Source organism: Pyrus communis, chromosome 14 (assembly GCF_963583255.1).
Source record: "Pyrus communis chromosome 14, drPyrComm1.1, whole genome shotgun sequence".
NCBI lineage: Eukaryota > Viridiplantae > Streptophyta > Magnoliopsida > Rosales > Rosaceae > Pyrus > Pyrus communis.
In genome coordinates, this window is record NC_084816.1 from 9,727,038 (window position 1) to 9,743,272 (window position 16,235).

Here is a 16,235-nt window from a genome sequence, read left to right on the forward strand (position 1 = left end):
GAGGCTAGAGGTTGTAGCCTGATCCTTTTTAATAAATTTATTTTGACTTGTAACTAGAGGCAAATTTTGTACAAATTTAAGCCAAGAGTGACCTAAATATAACCCTCCTAGTGAGCTACAATTCTATTGCAAATTCCATCCATTTCAATTAGCACGAGTCTTACATAACTTTAATGGTATGAAGTTAAGAAAAAAACAAATTAAGATTGGTTGATTGATTTAGATTAGATGGACAAAGTATTAGGTTTGGGTTTATACAGTATTGAGACACTTCAACTAGGACTACTACTTAATACTTTTAACATCAATGTACATATAACATACAATACAAAATTTCATCGTTCTATAAACGTTTAAAGATTGAAATGAATTTAACGGGCAGATGCAATCGAAGTCTTCACATTCATACCAAATAGGGCTGCAATTTAAACTACAAATCGAAGGCATGTCAATTATTTCAACTAGAAAGAAAATCAAGTATCAAGACTTATTTCATTGAAAAAGGAAAAGTGATACAGAGTTTATATTTTGTGGGACATCACATTATCCCTAGACGAGAATGTGCTAAAGAATTAAAAAAATAAGAACAAGGAACACCAAATGTGTACTGTCACTTTGCTTTGTGTAAAAAACCAAGAAATAGAGAAGGAAGCTTCCTGACATTCCTTTTTCTATGCCACAAAACAGACACCCTTGAAGAAGGATAATTAATCGAAAGATAATTTTTGCACACATTTTTTTTAGTCTCACACAATTTTTTTTTTTTTTTTTTAAGTTATCAAATTTTTATTTTTGGTTATCTAATTGAATAAAAAACAAAAATAACGGCTGAAAACTAATTATTTCTCATTTGATAATATCATTTATGCAAAGGGAAATCTCTCAATAGTAGGACTTCCTATGAACTCTTTTTTTTTTTTTTTTTTTTTAACAAACGATATTATTTATACTAAAGGGGTGGGGGAGTAGGCTAAGCCTTATAATGCGCTAGTAATAATGTGGTTCAAATTCGCGTTTGGCGATAATTGAACCTAAGATCACTTACTTACAAGTAAAGAAGAATCTCACTATATAGTAGTACTAAGTGGCTACATCTCTTTTTTTTTTTTTTACACAATATTTTATAATGTTGGTGTGGAAATTGATGTCACATCCCGGCCCGGGCGGGACCACTTCCCGGGCCCGACTCCACCGTAGCACGATATTGTCCGCTTTGGGCTCCGACCACACCCTCACGGTTTTGTTTTTGGGAACTCACACGAGAACTTCCCGATGGGTCACCCATCCTGAGAATGCTCTCGCGCGTTACTCGCTTAACTTCGGAGTTCCCATGGAACCCGAAGCCAGTGAGCTCTCAAAAGGCCTCGTGCTAGGTAGGAATGAGAATATACATATAAGAATCACTCCCCTGGGCGATGTGGGATGTTACAATTGACGTTAATATCAAAGAGTCTATAAATAGTGCCACTTTTAAGAGAGTCTCATGCCATTTCTATAATAATATATAATATGTTGAATAGATAATTCCATATGACTTTAGTTGAACACATTATAACCACAAAACCTGACTTTTGGCGATCTCAAATCATAACGAGTTGTTCTTAAATTTTTTTTGAGTTCATTTTTTGCAAAATGGGCTTACCAAACAGCTTACTTTAAGACTTAAACTTAAAAATTGTTTTTGAATTACCTAAATTATTGTTGTGAAATTGATTAAGGTGGAGAACTCCAAAAGACGTACCACGAAAACCCTTCTGGTTTATTCTCATAATCAAACCTTACGTGCTACTCTCTCTCTCTCTCTCTCTCTCGTCAAAACTCAAAGATTTGAAGTTGAAATTTGGTAAGATTTTTCATTGTGTTCGAAATACGTCACATGTAATTATATAATTAGTGCAAAGTTATTTTTTAAAGTGTTTCTTTAAATATATAATTACATGTTATGTATTACTTTATCATCCGAGCATACTGAAAAATCTTTTGAAATTTTGATATTTCGAAACTAGCTAGAAAGATTCTCAAAATCTTAGATTGTTATAAATAGGCAAAAGTTAGAGAGGTAACATTTGCTAGAGACATGAGCGAAGTAGTTGCAACGTGATACATGTTTATTTTTGTAACTATAACACAAAAGGATTGTAGGGAAGGAAGGGAATGAAAGGATATTGATATTATTGCTTTCATTTTTTTCTGTGTTGTGTATTGTGATCGTACACGGAATACTCTTTATATAGAACTATATCTATGAAGAATTATTAAAGTAAAATGAGTGCATTATGAATCATGCAGCAACAACAATACTATTATTCTTAAGTATTCCTTACTTTTCATCTTAGGCCAAAATATGTGAGCATTTATTTTCATAACCTCTACAACATGGATCGTTTTGTGGTGTGGACCGTGGGGGTGAGGGTGTAAAGATATCAATGCTTGAGATGCTTTCAGGTGTCAAAAAGATTGAGAGGAAAGTTATTTTTATTTTTTCGGTGAATTTGAGAGGAAAGATATTTATTTTTTTTGGTTAACTTGGGAGGTTTAAAATTATTGAGTCGGTTCCAATAGAGTGGTTAGAATCTGTCCAATTGAGTCGGTTCCAAATTCCAATAGAGAAGTCTATGGGGTTGAAGTACTTTTTGCATGATGCATCGATAATATAGTATTTTTCAGAAAATATTTAAGTATTTTTTTTATATTTACTTGTATTTTTAATAAAAGTTGGTTTTAAAATTTTTATTATTAAAAAAGCATTTAAATATTTAAAAAAAAAATTCCAAACAAGTCATGTTGGACTGAGATCACTTGCAAATTTTGCCAAAAAAAAATTGCAGAAAGCAATTCCTCTCTCTACTTTTCTCTCTAACTTCACTGTTGAGGTTACTTTCTTCATTTCCATATGGTATCTTCGCCGTACATGGCCGATCGGTGTCTTCGATCCTGACTTCTACGCTGCTTTTGCAATCTCTCTCTGCAAAACCGGTACGATCTTCTGCAATTCTTATTCTTTGGTTGAATTCTTGCTTCTTCTCCATCAAGAACGCGCAACCGAAAGCTACTCTGAGTTGTGCTCTGATAAATTGTGCGAACGAACTTTTCTTCTTCAAATTCTACGGAGCTTGCGGTTTGAAGTTGAAAAGGTTCATCTTTTTCCTGTGACGATAACTTGGTTGACCGATATGTTAGTTTAAATTAGCATTAAGCTTCATCATTTCAATTTTACTGTTTTGGTTAGCACAGAAGCTTTTGTTATATTGTTGCAATTGATGGAGAAGACTGACAATATATAACAAATAGGTTTCGAACTCACGGAGTCTTGCAAGCAGCGTTATACATTTGATTCTACGCCTTCTAAGAACCCCTCTGCCTGCCCGAACTAGCAAAGCCATGAGTGTGAAGGAAACTTGTTTGATTTGTTTTGAAGACATTGATGTTGCTCGAATGCTTTCGATTGGTACTTGTCAACACAAATATTGCTTGCCTTGCTTGAAACATCACGTCGAAATAAATTTGCAAGGCGGGCTCGTGGCACAATGCCCTCATAAAGACTGTAAGTGTGAGGTGAATGTCGATAGTTGTAAGACATTCTTGTCGTCTGAACTAGCCAATGTTTTGATCGAACGAATCAAGGAGTCTTCAATTCCTGTTACGGAGAAGGTTTACTGCCCATTTCCGAGGTGTTCTGCACTAATGTCGAAACAGGAGGTCTTGGAAAATACCAAGACTTCTTTTGTTGGTGAGGGAGGCAGGAAGTGCGTGAAATGTAAACACTATTTCTGTATCAACTGCAAGGTTGCTTGGCACTATGATATGAGCTGCTACGATTTCCAGAGATCAGAAACGTATTCCTGCGTGGAAGACCAATTGTTGAAATCATTTGCGTCGAAGAAACTTTGGCGCCAGTGTTCAAAGTGCAATCATATGGTTGAACTTGATAGTGGTTGCTACCACATCACTTGCAGGTGCTTGTGCTTTACGTTTCTAGTCCCTCCAATCTGATTAATTTTTAGGTTTCATCTGTGATTCTTTTAGCTGTCTTAATTTAGAAAGCTTTGAAATGTTACATATGAAAGAATAGCCAAGAAAAGAAAAGACAAGATTAGAGGGGAAGTGATTTCCGCACACCCTTTTACTCTCATAAACACCGCTCTTTGTTTTTCACATTCCAATTTGCGAGGAAGTTCCTTTGAGTTCTTATGTGGATTAACATTTTAGGGCAATACATTAATATTGCTAGTAAAGTTATACTTTTTTACATGGTGTCCCAAGATCTCGACGCAAATGCAATTTTCTCTAGTAAGGACATTTCGACTCTCTCTCGCTTTCTTACAAAGAAAACTAAGAAAAGCCTTCACTCGTGTTTCTTTTTATTTTTGTTTTTGGATGCTGCTATATATATAATTTCATGAGTTTTTTATGAACCCTTGTAGTTTTTACCATGTCTTTATTGTCTTTGTAGATGTGGACATCAGTTTTGCTATAATTGTGGAGCTGAATGGAAGAACAAGCAAGCAACCTGTTCGTGCCCGATCTGGGACGAGCATTTTATTATCAGGCCGTGACAAGCAGTGTGACATGACATTATATGTGAACAAACACATGTAATTTCTAAACCTATCACCGTTTGCTTTTTCGTCAATTTCTTTTGGTTTCTTTCTTATGGTAAAATGTAGTTGCAACTTTTGTAACTTGTGCTAAGAGAAGCACCTTATCTATCTGCTTGCGCGGTTTTATCATCACCAAGATCACCCAATTCTCGAATGTACAGTCTGTTGTCTAAATACATGAAGATCCAAGTTAAAGCGGTTGTCACTTTTTAGCACCTCGCATGGAAGACACTTCTTCAAGTAGGAGAACCTTTATTAGTCTTTGTGTATATGGCTCTTCTGTGTCTCAGACACGTCCACGGCTCGCTGAGAGTGGGTTGAACCATCATATATACACCAAAGGTCAAGTGCCAGGGGAAGAAACTTGCTGAATTGTTTCCAACCTTTCAAGGATGTGAGGAGACTTACTGATTAAACAAATTAATTCAGAAATTTAAATGAAACTTGACTCCATCTTAATCTTCTAGAAACCCTTGAACGAAACTTGACTCCATGTTCATCTTCTAGAAACCCTTGAATGTTAGAAGCATTTCATATGTTTTTCTTAGGTCAATGGGAATTTTTATTACAAAGTCCAAACGGAGACGGTAGATGAGTGAGGAAATAAAATAACAGCTTCATAAATAGGGTAGGCACAAATGGGACACTACTTATGCATTCATCACATGAGTAAAGGTTCCCTTCAATACCTAAAACAAAAAATTACAAAGTGTGTCTTGTCCCAAAAGCCAAAGCCCACCTGAAAAGGCCCAAAAGTGACCACATAGTAAAACCTAATAACCATAAAATGAGATTCAACCGCCTCCACTGCTGCATAATTGGTGGAGATATTTTTTTGTATTTGTTAATAATTTTTTTATAACTTTTATCTTACCTAATTAATATGGACTGTTGGATTACATTGTATGATTAATCCAAAAGCCCAGATTTTGACACGTAATCCCAACAGTAATAATAGGATTGTTTCTGATATATATATTGTAATTTTTAAGCCCGAAAAATCTGGACCGTTGATTGGAATATCTAACGAACTAGAATCTGCACCTGTATTAGCCATTCTTTTCGAATTCAAAATTTTTTAACTGTCCGAAATCTAACGCCCAAAAATATACCCACTGGAAATCTAACGTCCCAAACACAACTACGTTGCCCCTAACCAAGAAGAGCTCTATGCGCTGTAATGCGGGCCCCGACTATGTCTTTGTGTTGGCTCACTCGCCGATATTTGCGTGTGTAATGCATGTGCGTGGTTGAAAAAAGAAAAAAAAAAGAAAAAAAAAAAAAAAGGCTTCACGTGGCTGACGCCAGGCAACGTCAGATAAACTCAGTCACAAGGCTGGGCTAGAATAGCCCATTTTCTTGGTCCGGCCCTCTAGAGCCTAGCTGATTGGGCAAGGTTGGAGTAGTTTTGGGTAGGTTGGGGGATTGGATGGCCTACTAGCCGAAGCAATTTTCTTGAGATGGAGTTGCTCTTAGGTCCGTTTATGCTCTCACAATCAAAATCGCATGACATGATACATAAAGTAGCTCTATTTACAGCACCACCCATGCTCGGTGGCGGTGCTTCCAGTGACGATCGTAGTTCGAGAACTGAATTTGGAGGAGGGGTATAATTTGGGGTAATATATCGCATCCAATCTTGACGGAAATGGTCATGTGTTATGAAGAGATAGGGTTATGATAAAATGGAACATTACAAGGGGTTGATTAAGTGCTAATTGGTAGGTTTCTAGCTTGCCATCATCAAAATCATAATCATTTTCTGGGGAATATGAGAGGATTACCAGCACAGTTAACAAACATTTTAGAAAACAGAAGAAGAGGGGATTTGCAGTTTACTTAGTTTGGGTAATTACGGTTATCCCTTTGATTGACAAACTAATTAGTCTAATCTGGCTGCTACAAATCCCTACGATTGAGAGAAACAAAGGGAGCAACTTGCATGTTAGTTGACAAATTCTAAATCTTATATACAATGGTAAGGCACATGTTTGTATAGGAAATGGTCAGTAAATATGTCAGTTTTGTGTGTCTGAATAGTAAACAGTATTGAATTGATTAATAAGAAACCATTTAAACACAGTTAAGGACCCACCAATCTGTGAGAAAAACATAATAGTACATACGCTAACAACCGATAAAAAAAATGTGATAAGTGCTAAAATAGTTAAAAATCAGTTTATGCGGTTTGATTCGGGTTAGGTGGATTTTCATGTAAGTCAAACTTACCAAACAAGTTATTACAATTAGGTTCGGTTTGGTCCACAATTGCACTCTTTTAGGGTTCATTCAAACAATGGCGTGGGAATTTTGCTAGTTTTGTTTTTAATCAAATAAAGCTTGAGGTTGAAGTTTATATTAGGATTATGTATGTATCGGGTTCAAATCTTACCATGAACAAATATGGTGCCCAAATACATTGGGCCGGGTAGAGTCTGGGCTAAAGCTTGAGGTTGAAGTTTATATTAGGATTATGTATGTATCGGGTTCAAATCTTACCATGAACAAATATGGTGCCCAAATACATTGGGCCGGGTAGAGTCTGGGCTAGCCAGGCCCAGTTTTTTTCTTTTTATATTTAATTTACTGTTCTGCCACCTTTCTTCTTTTCTTTTTTTTTTTTTCCCCAAAATTGCGGTTCTGCCATCTCAATCAACTTTCTTTGTTGGTGTTCAAAAAAAAAAAAAAAAAAAAAAAAAAAAAAAAAATCAACTTTCTTTGTTGGTCTTTGTTCCAGGAAGCCTCACTAGGGTTTCTCAGTGAAGAGTTAACCCTAATTCCCCAATTCCAATGGCGGATGACCGGGACGAGCTCAGCGATTACACATCGGAAGACGAAGGCACCGAGGATTACAAGAAGGGAGGCTACCACGCCGTCTCTATTGGGGACTCCTTCAAGAATGGCTGCTATGTGGTGCAGAGCAAGCTCGGGTGGGGCCACTTCTCCACCGTCTGGCTTGCGTGGGACACAAAGAGCTCGGTATGTATCTGTCTTGTTGTGAAGAATGCTGCTTGTTTGGTTACTGAGAAACTGAGGGAAAATGAAAAGAGTAGAGGAATTGAAATGTTGTGTTCTGTATGATTCTTTGGAAATTTAGGGTTTAGGCAATGAAAACAAGCATAATTTTTTGATGAATCCAGTTAGTTGATAGCGAACCAATTCGGTAATTGTGAGAATGAAAAGAAAATTTTGAATGTAATTTGCAAGAGGAGTAGAAGAACCAAAAAAAAAAAAATAATAATAATATTAGGGAATGGCTCAAATTCTCAGATTATATTGGTTGGCTTATACAAATAGAGAAAAGAGTTGGGCGTAGTTGAGTAAGGATCTCGTTTTCTGAATAAATTTATTGCATTGGTTACTCTTTAGTAATTTGAGCTAGTTTCTTATTACAGTTACTTTATCTTAGTTGTTTTATTAGCATTTGGATTGAAGATTCTCTATCTTTCCTGTTGTGTGTGCGGATTTTTTTATGCACGTGTACGAAAGTAATTGAGTACCCATTCTATAATCTCATTGTTCAAACCTTTAACAACATGAGAAATTCATTGTTTGTAGCGTTATGTAGCTTTGAAGATTCAAAAGAGTTCTCGTTATTACACTGAAGCTGCGATGGACGAAATAAAGATTCTCAAACAGATTGCCGAGGGAGACCCTGGCAATAAGAAGTGTGTTGTGAAGCTTTTGGATCACTTCAAGCATTCAGGCCCAAATGGACAGCACGTCTGTTTGGTTTTTGAGTACCTGGGGGATAACCTCCTGACCCTTATTAAGTATAATGACTACCGAGGGGCTCCACTGCACATGGTCAAAGAAATTTGTTTCCATATATTAGTGGGTTTGGATTATTTACATAGTCAACTTTCAATAATACACACTGATCTAAAGCCAGAGAATGTTTTGCTTTCGTCAATGATTGATCCATCTAAAGATCCTAGGAAATCAGGTGCTCCTCTCATCCTTCCAACCAGCAAAGATAAAAATGTGCCTGTCTCTGGGGCTTCTAAAGACATTAAGAAGTTAAACGGAGATCTCACCAAAAACCAGAAAAAGAAGATCCGTAAAAAGGCTAAGAAGGCAACTCAAGGTTGTGAAGGAAGGGAAATTTCGAAGGATATGGAGGCAGATTCCACAACAGTTGATGTGGAAGATTCTATTAATGAAGTACAATCAAATGGGGTTTCTGTTCAAGAACAAGTGAAGGATTCTGGGGTTAGTAATGAATCAGTAAAGGGTGAAGAAAAGGAAGAAACTCAAGAAGCAAAAGCAAGCCGTTCTGCAAGGCAGAAGTTATTCACAGAAGCTGACCTTAAATGCAAATTGGTTGATTTTGGAAATGCTTGTTGGACATATAAGCAGTTTACTAGTGATATTCAGACAAGGCAGTACAGATGTCCAGAAGTTATTCTTGGAGCGAAATACTCAACTCCAGCAGATTTATGGTCCTTTGCTTGTGTTTGTTTTGAGCTAGCCACTGGTGACGTTCTTTTTGATCCACACAGCGGTGACAATTATGATCGGGATGAGGTATGTGAAATTCTTGATTTCTTCCTCTGAAATTGCTGAAGATTTTTGTTAGATTTTTAAAGCTTTGCCGCTTTTGAAGTACTGCACTGTCTGATTTTCCAAATAGGATATTTTTACAGATACTGAGAATTCACCAAAATATTTCTTTCCATGGATAGCCACCTAGATAGATCATAGAACATGTATATTTTCTTCGTTCAGGCAACAATTCAAATATTAAAACTTACACCTTATGGTGGACCATTTTGTATGTTCTATCGTTATGCGGTCATTATTGTTCCCCACCCCCTAAATTGTCTTATCTGATGCACTCAACACTTTAAAGGGGCCCTTGTAGTTGCAAATTTGTAAATTTCGATATCATCGTAAGCATCATCTAACCAGTATGATTCATCAAATATCACAGAGTTAATTTTTTGCCTTAGACATTACTGGATTTGCTTGAATAGGGTATTGAGCTAATTGATCATAGAGTGACGGGAGTAGACTGCACACTTCGAATTTCAAGGAAGTTTACGATGTATTTGAAAAACTAGGTGTCAGATATATTGTATTCCTTTAAATAATTTAAGTTCTATATTGACTTTTAAATCTCATTTTTCAGGATCACCTGGCACTGATGATGGAACTTCTTGGAACAATTCCCCGTAAGGTAATACCATGATACTTTGCTCACTGAAAGAAGTGAAACTAATATGCAGTGCTTACACTGCCACTTTGAAGAATCAAGAATGTGAGTTTATACTGTTTCACAATAAATCTGGTTAAATAAGGGTATTCATAAATGTTTCTTTTGCAGACTGCATTAGGTGGCAAGTATTCCCGGGACTTCTTTAACCGGTATGGGGATTTGAAGCATATTCGACGTTTGCGTTTCTGGCCTCTTAATAAGGTGCTAACAGAGAAGTATGCATTCAGCGAGCAAGATGCAAATGACATGGCAGAGTTTCTAGTTCCCATACTTGATTTTGTGCCTGAAAAGAGGCCAACAGCTGCACAATGCCTCAGTCATTCATGGTTCAGTGCAGGTCCTCGACTCCTTGAGCCCTCCGTGGCTGGTGTGCAACCTCAGGCGTCCAACGGGAGTATTTCTAAGAAGGTGGAGAAGGATGAGAGGGAAGCAATGGAGGTGGGAATGGGGAATATAGCCATAGATGAATCTTCAAAACCTGTTAAAGAATCCCAAAGTGCACTAAATTCATCACAACAGGCATGACCAGTTGGTTCAGGTGTTTTTCTTTTCCATGTTTTATGCAATTTGTTTTGTTCTTTTACCATAGAGCTGTGTTTTTCTCTTCTTCCTTTTCCTTCTTTCCTTTTTTGTCCAAAGCATTGAGCTTTGTTGGTTTTCCATATTCATTTGTTAATCCATTTCGTGTTTCGGGGATGCGACCTTGATTAGTGCTTACCAGTAGTCTGCTCTAGTGTCTTTCTCAATCGTGATCAAATTTCGAAGCACATCTCTGAAGCACATCTTGTCTTTGATTAGAAACATTCTTATCAAATATTTCGTTATATCCAATTTTACGGTTCTATGGAAGGGTATATGTATCAAACTTTCACTAGACTAGGTTTCGTTTAAAGATTGATGTTTGTAATTTGTGAATATGTCGTTCTTTGGGGTGTACATTCTTTGTTTCTTACTTCCGCAAGGCGTGGGCAGTGGGCACTTACACAATCCAGCATCCAGCTTGGCCAAAATATTACAGCGCCATAAACACTAATCATCGCTACTCGTTGCGTATACTGGAGCTAAGCCTAACGGATTCAACTCGCTGTTACCAGCAGCAGTGATGAAATAATTGAAATACAGTACAATCGTATCATTGTGTTTGGCAGCTGAATGTTCATCACCTCCGAAATCACCTGTAAAATTAATGAGGTGCGATTAAGTTTCCAGAACACAAACGGGATTAACGAAACGAAATAGAGCATTGAAAATTTTACCTATACCGAATCACTTTACATTTACAATATTTTCCGTGTCCTGAGATAAGAGTAGACAAGAAAAAATCCGACGACGGCGCCAACAAGTATCCCTGCTGTTGTAAACCAAAATGCGAACTGCACCAAATTAAGCAGTAAGTAATGGCCAAGGCCAAGTTGTAGTAACCCGGAAGAAAGGGGGAATTCGAGGAATTTTACGTACCACATGTTCTTCAAGGTAGGACCTCAAGTTCATGCCAAATATACCTGAAATTAGAAGGAAATGAGACTCCTGATAACGTAGATAGATTCTTCTTGCCATGATCACAATACGTGAGAATTTCCTATGTGGTAGGTTATGTAGTAAGTTTTGCACAAGGACAGACTGGAAACGAATAGAATCGAACCGGAACCCATTGGAACATTTGTACCAACACAATGCCCAAACTTATTTCCAGAAGCATTACACATAACTAATACAGGTAAGAGATAGGGTTTGTAGCAGGTTAAGGACACACCTGCAACCAGAGCGCCAAGTGCCACACAAAACGTCCCAACCTGGAGTAGTAATTCCACTCTGCTAACCTCAAGCCTCCGAGAACTGATAAATGAAATCAGTTAAAATTGGCAATTAGATAATTGAAAAGCACCCAGTGCGGCCTTTAAGCATCCAATACAATTCAATTCCGGTTTGAGTATGAGAGTGCAAACAGAACAGGAAATAATAGGGAATTTTTCGGTTTCAGGATTATATATGAAACTTTTAACTAATACTAATTCAGCTCAAGGTGAGGTTGTATGGTGTGTGGAATGGGGCTGCAGCTATTTGTTTCTTGTCTGCATTTATGTTTGCCTCTCTATGAGCAGGACGGGGCTTCCGTGGAACAGGATGCTGATCTATATACGTTGTTGGCCCAGTTTTCTAACAGCTTAAACATTTTAGATTCTGTGGTTTCGTGGTTGTCAAACAACAAGATCAATAAATGTTTCGCATCCAGGAGGAATGTCTAGAGCTATAAACAAATAAAAAACAGCAAAAACATTCAGACCTCAAATTGACAGCTATAGAATCTTCCATTTCTTTAGCAGAATCGAGAAGCCTTTCAGCCTGGCCATGACAAGATTCACACCTGCAAATGCATCAAACACTAAGTTCAACTCCATGGTGAACATCATAGCACAGGTTTCAAACATGCTGCTTCTCAGTGGTACTATAGCATAGGGAAAAAATGCATCACTATCCATTCGTGCTAACATTAGGGGTGAAGGGGAACCTACCGTTGAAGATAATTTTCCAAGAGCATCTCAATTTCTTCCTCCTCTTCTGTATATAACAAAACCAAACCAAAGATACACACTCATTGACTGAATTTGCAACTTATACATTGCTCAAGTAAATTACAGCACTAAAACTAACCTTCAGCAATCTGCTTCTCTAAAGGAACAGAACATTCCATGTCATCATTTATCTTCTTGAGTGTACAATTTCTCCCCATAATGCATATACGGCGTATTTCATGGGGATCCTCTAACAGATCAAAGAGCACTTGCCTGAAAGCTCCTGCCCTCGAACCCAATTCAACCTTTCATCAACAAAGGACAGGTAACCAGATTAATAATGATGTTTGTCAATGCCCCTGAACACGGGTTTACCATTAAGCCAAAATGATCAACTATACCAAGGTTTGCTTGCTAATACGAAGCTCTTCCAGTATGTCAGCAGTTAACCGGTTCGGCAAAACACTAAGTAACTTTTGAACCTGAAGCCAATTGAAGGAGATTAAACATGATTTCACTTGAACCACAGCATTTGAAAAAACAAATATTTAGCTCTAAGGCAGATATTTAATTTACTGATTTTTTCATGACGGTTGCAAGCTACTAATTTTTTCATGACAGTTGCAAGCTAGAACATAGAGGATATATTTAGCTCTAAGGCAGATATCTGCTGAGAGAACCTAAAAGAGAACCTTTGGAAAAAAAAAAATATTAAAATACTCACTATGTGCCCATACTCACACGAGGTTCTAAATACATTAGTCTTTGTTCCAAACGCTGTATTCTTGAGAGCAATGCTGCTTCAACAACCTGAAAGTACCACAAACACAAAATATGTTCGGCACTCTGATAAATTGAGAATCAGAAGCTTAATAGGTGAAAAGATTAGGAAGTATATGCATGACAAGGAATATGAATCATATAAACGCAAAGAAAGCCCTCAAGTTTACACAAAGTATAGAAGGCCCCCCCTATTCTTAATGACAATATGCCAATGACTTGTCTTGGTTAATCCAAACATCTGCTCAGAAGAGGCATATGGATGACAAATAAGGTCACTTTTTACCTCTTGCCAACCTTTTCGGAACATGAATATTAGTAACAGAGAAATCGGTCCTTGATGTAAGCCTTGTTATTGAAAACCTACAGCTTGTTCTAAGTTATTGAGAAAGGAGATACGGTGAAACATTAAACTCAAACAGTGTATCCTCCTTTTGAAATTTGATATAATCCAAAGCAGTCGCACCTAAGCCATAACGGAAAGTTGTCTATCTTTAATCTCAGTTCAGTTGTTATTGAAATTGTATTTTATGTAGTTCACTGCATGCCGCAAGCTTGTTAAAGTGTGTACATATTTATGCGTGTTTGTATTTTCTTTCAAAAAGGATAGGATCAAAAACGGAGAAATTTCCCCTTTTGGATTTCTGGGAAGAATTAGAAGCATGACAGAGAGAATTTCCGAGAATGTTCATTGCATTTCTCACCAATGAGCTAATGAGCTCAGCAGGTTACATAGGAGAGGAATCTCACTCTCTCTCATTTGAACAATCTCAGCCTTACATTTGATCTGCCTATAAGTTAGATTCTTATTTCTTATAGAAATTTTCAGGTAAGGGTATCCAACTTACAAAATACCACATCAAGAACTAATATATCTTTGAAGTCAGTCATAAAATAAAGAACGGTACTAGGATTAAAACTTATATATTTGGCCCTCCAATTCAATGCAAATGGCAGCCATATTAAAAAACTGCAATAAGGCAAACTAGAAACCTTTTTCAAATCCTCCAGAACTGAACCCTTATAATTGAAGAAAATTAAAAGGGTAGCATTTCTTGGAATCATCTTTGTGTAAGGTTTCTACATGCAGACCTTTTGCAAATTTGTAACACGCACTAATAAATCAGAAATTCCAAAGCAAAAACAGTGATTTAGCATGAAGCAAGATAGGAATCGCGACAAGAATGCTAACCTCGAGCTCAAATGGCATAGATGGTCCTCCATTCATATTTTTGGGGTTTAGTCGAGGCAACAATGCTTCTATGAAAGCTCTGCCTCCTGTACTGCACATGCAAAATTTCCAGTAGTATTATGCTTTGAACTCGATAAGGCAAAACTAGAAGTCAATGCAATATCTTGTTCTGCTCTCTCACTTGTTGTAGTCAAATATAAGGACACGCTCTTGCATTGCAATTGCGCGTAATGAGCCTAGATTCAACAGAATAGCATGCTCCCGGACCTAAGAGACGGATCAAAAGAAGCTCGTAAGTATGATAAATTTCCGCCATTTAAAAAGAATTAGTTATCTATGATTCTTACTTACCAAAATTTAAATATTTATACAGGTAAGAACACACACAAAAGCATTACAATTTGCAGGAACTAGCATGAAATACCAAAAATGGAAGATGGAATCATACCAGCAACGAAGGCATCGAATTTGTGAGAAACAATGAAGGATCAACACTCCGAATGTCACGCGGACGAAGACCTGAGGATGAAAATTAACACCCGTAACCCGGAAACAGCACTAGAATTAACCCACATCATGTTGTTAGCAGTTTAATTTCAAAGAGCAGTATAAAGTAAATAGCTTTTTTACAAAATTAATAAAAAGCGTTTGCATTTTTTTTTTTTTAACAAACGATATTATTTATATGTTCTTTCACACAATAATCTGGTTTAAATTTGCTAACTCACCGCTTGACTTCAGCAGCTGACGTCTGTTTATTTTTCTAACAGATACCGTCCCATTAGCCTTCACTTCTTCCACCTATAAATTAATTAAATAATCTTATTGGTTAATCATATGGATTAATACATTAATCACATTCTTTAATTGCACTTAAACAGATTACAAAACTGACTTGCAACAGACCTCGTAGACCGGCTCGCGAATTCCGAGCAAAGAATCACCGGCAGACGACATCGCAACCCTACCCGAACCACTACTCTTCGCCGCCGCCGCCGCCGCCGTCGTTCGATGTCGGCTGTTGACCAGAACTTCGTCGTGGGGTCTAGCTTCGTCATCGGCGATGGTTTCGGGGTCACTGTACCGGTCCTCCTCGGTGGCCGATCGAAAGCACTTGGGTCTCGGCGAGACCGAGACGGAGAGCTTGACCGGAATTGGAGAGACGAGAGAGGCCTCGGCCTTTCGCGATTGGGAGTAGAAGAGCTGAGCGGAGTGGGGCGAGGAGTGGAGTGGGAGCTGGAGGAGGTACGGCCATGGAGTCAGAGCCATTGCAGAGTCGCAGAGCTCTGGCTGCGATCATGTAGGGTGGAGGATTTGGGTAATATCTGTAACGTGCAAATGGGTTTCTGCAGATATTTTTAAATTATATTCTCATTGAGTTATTTTATTATTACCGTTAGCATTCTGTTTTTATGGTTGGAAAATGAATTAGAGGCGGCTTCAGGTGCGGCTCGGTGCAACGGCTTCAGGTCGTGGCTCGGCTCGGTGCAGCTCGGCTCAACGTTTAGTGTAAATCTACGTATGAACCTCATTTGAACCTCTGTCCAGTGGTGAGATATTCTACCAATTTCAGACTCAGTTTCTCTTCCAACGAATTTCAGCATGATTTCTTAGGAACAATTTATTCCACAAATTGTGATGAATGAGAACACGGACGATGTAAACGATTGAAGGATGACTGTATTGATTAAATATTTTATTCATGATATTCTGAAATTTATTTGATGTATTCTTAAGACCAAATGACATTACATTTCATTCATAATGATCAAAAGAACTGACAAATGCTATTTTGTATTTATCATCCTCATGAATTTGAATTTGCCAAAATTCAGACTTCACGTCGAATTTTGAGAATATTACTGCTTGATTGAGTCTTTTAATTAAATCTCTTTTGTTAGGAATTGGATACCATATCAATTCCAAGACTT

The 16,235-nt window shown here is 37.5% G+C and overlaps 2 protein-coding genes across 2 annotated transcripts; one reads left to right on the forward strand and one right to left on the reverse strand.

Moving 5' to 3' along the window:
* The first annotated feature begins 7,313 nt into the window (after window positions 1–7,313).
* LOC137715213 (uncharacterized) lies at window positions 7,314–10,515 on the forward strand. The gene is made up of 4 exons (XM_068454459.1): window positions 7,314–7,580; window positions 8,160–9,128; window positions 9,733–9,780; window positions 9,928–10,515. Exons 1-4 carry the CDS (start codon window positions 7,392–7,394, stop codon window positions 10,342–10,344), a joined length of 1,623 nt encoding a protein of 540 aa, XP_068310560.1. The 5' UTR covers window positions 7,314–7,391; the 3' UTR covers window positions 10,345–10,515.
* A 181-nt stretch (window positions 10,516–10,696) lies between these two features.
* LOC137715214 (magnesium transporter MRS2-11, chloroplastic-like) lies at window positions 10,697–15,671 on the reverse strand. The gene is made up of 14 exons (XM_068454460.1): window positions 15,211–15,671; window positions 15,033–15,105; window positions 14,753–14,823; window positions 14,486–14,571; window positions 14,305–14,395; window positions 13,074–13,142; window positions 12,734–12,814; window positions 12,472–12,637; window positions 12,333–12,378; window positions 12,104–12,184; window positions 11,573–11,655; window positions 11,278–11,321; window positions 11,076–11,192; window positions 10,697–10,994 (listed from the first exon to the last, which is right to left on the reverse strand). The coding sequence occupies exons 1-13, from the start codon at window positions 15,571–15,573 to the stop codon at window positions 11,097–11,099; spliced, it is 1,350 nt and encodes a 449-aa protein (XP_068310561.1). The 5' UTR covers window positions 15,574–15,671; the 3' UTR covers window positions 10,697–10,994; window positions 11,076–11,096.
* Window positions 15,672–16,235: the final 564 nt, after the last annotated feature.

Bases quoted from the DNA above. Each gene is read 5' to 3' on its own strand.
- LOC137715213 (XM_068454459.1), top strand. From the start codon at position 7,392: ATGGCGGATGACCGGGACGAGCTCAGCGATTACACATCGGAAGACGAA. The intron at 7,581-8,159 runs GTATGTATCTGT...CATTGTTTGTAG, and splicing joins CGTGGGACACAAAGAGCTCG to CGTTATGTAGCTTTGAAGAT. The intron at 9,129-9,732 runs GTATGTGAAATT...CTCATTTTTCAG, and splicing joins ACAATTATGATCGGGATGAG to GATCACCTGGCACTGATGAT.
- LOC137715214 (XM_068454460.1), bottom strand. From the start codon at position 15,573: ATGGCTCTGACTCCATGGCCGTACCTCCTCCAGCTCCCACTCCACTCC. The intron at 15,106-15,210 runs GTCTGTTGCAAG...ATTAATTTATAG, and splicing joins TTCGCGAGCCGGTCTACGAG to GTGGAAGAAGTGAAGGCTAA. The intron at 14,824-15,032 runs GTGAGTTAGCAA...TTTCATCCTCAG, and splicing joins TCAGCTGCTGAAGTCAAGCG to GTCTTCGTCCGCGTGACATT.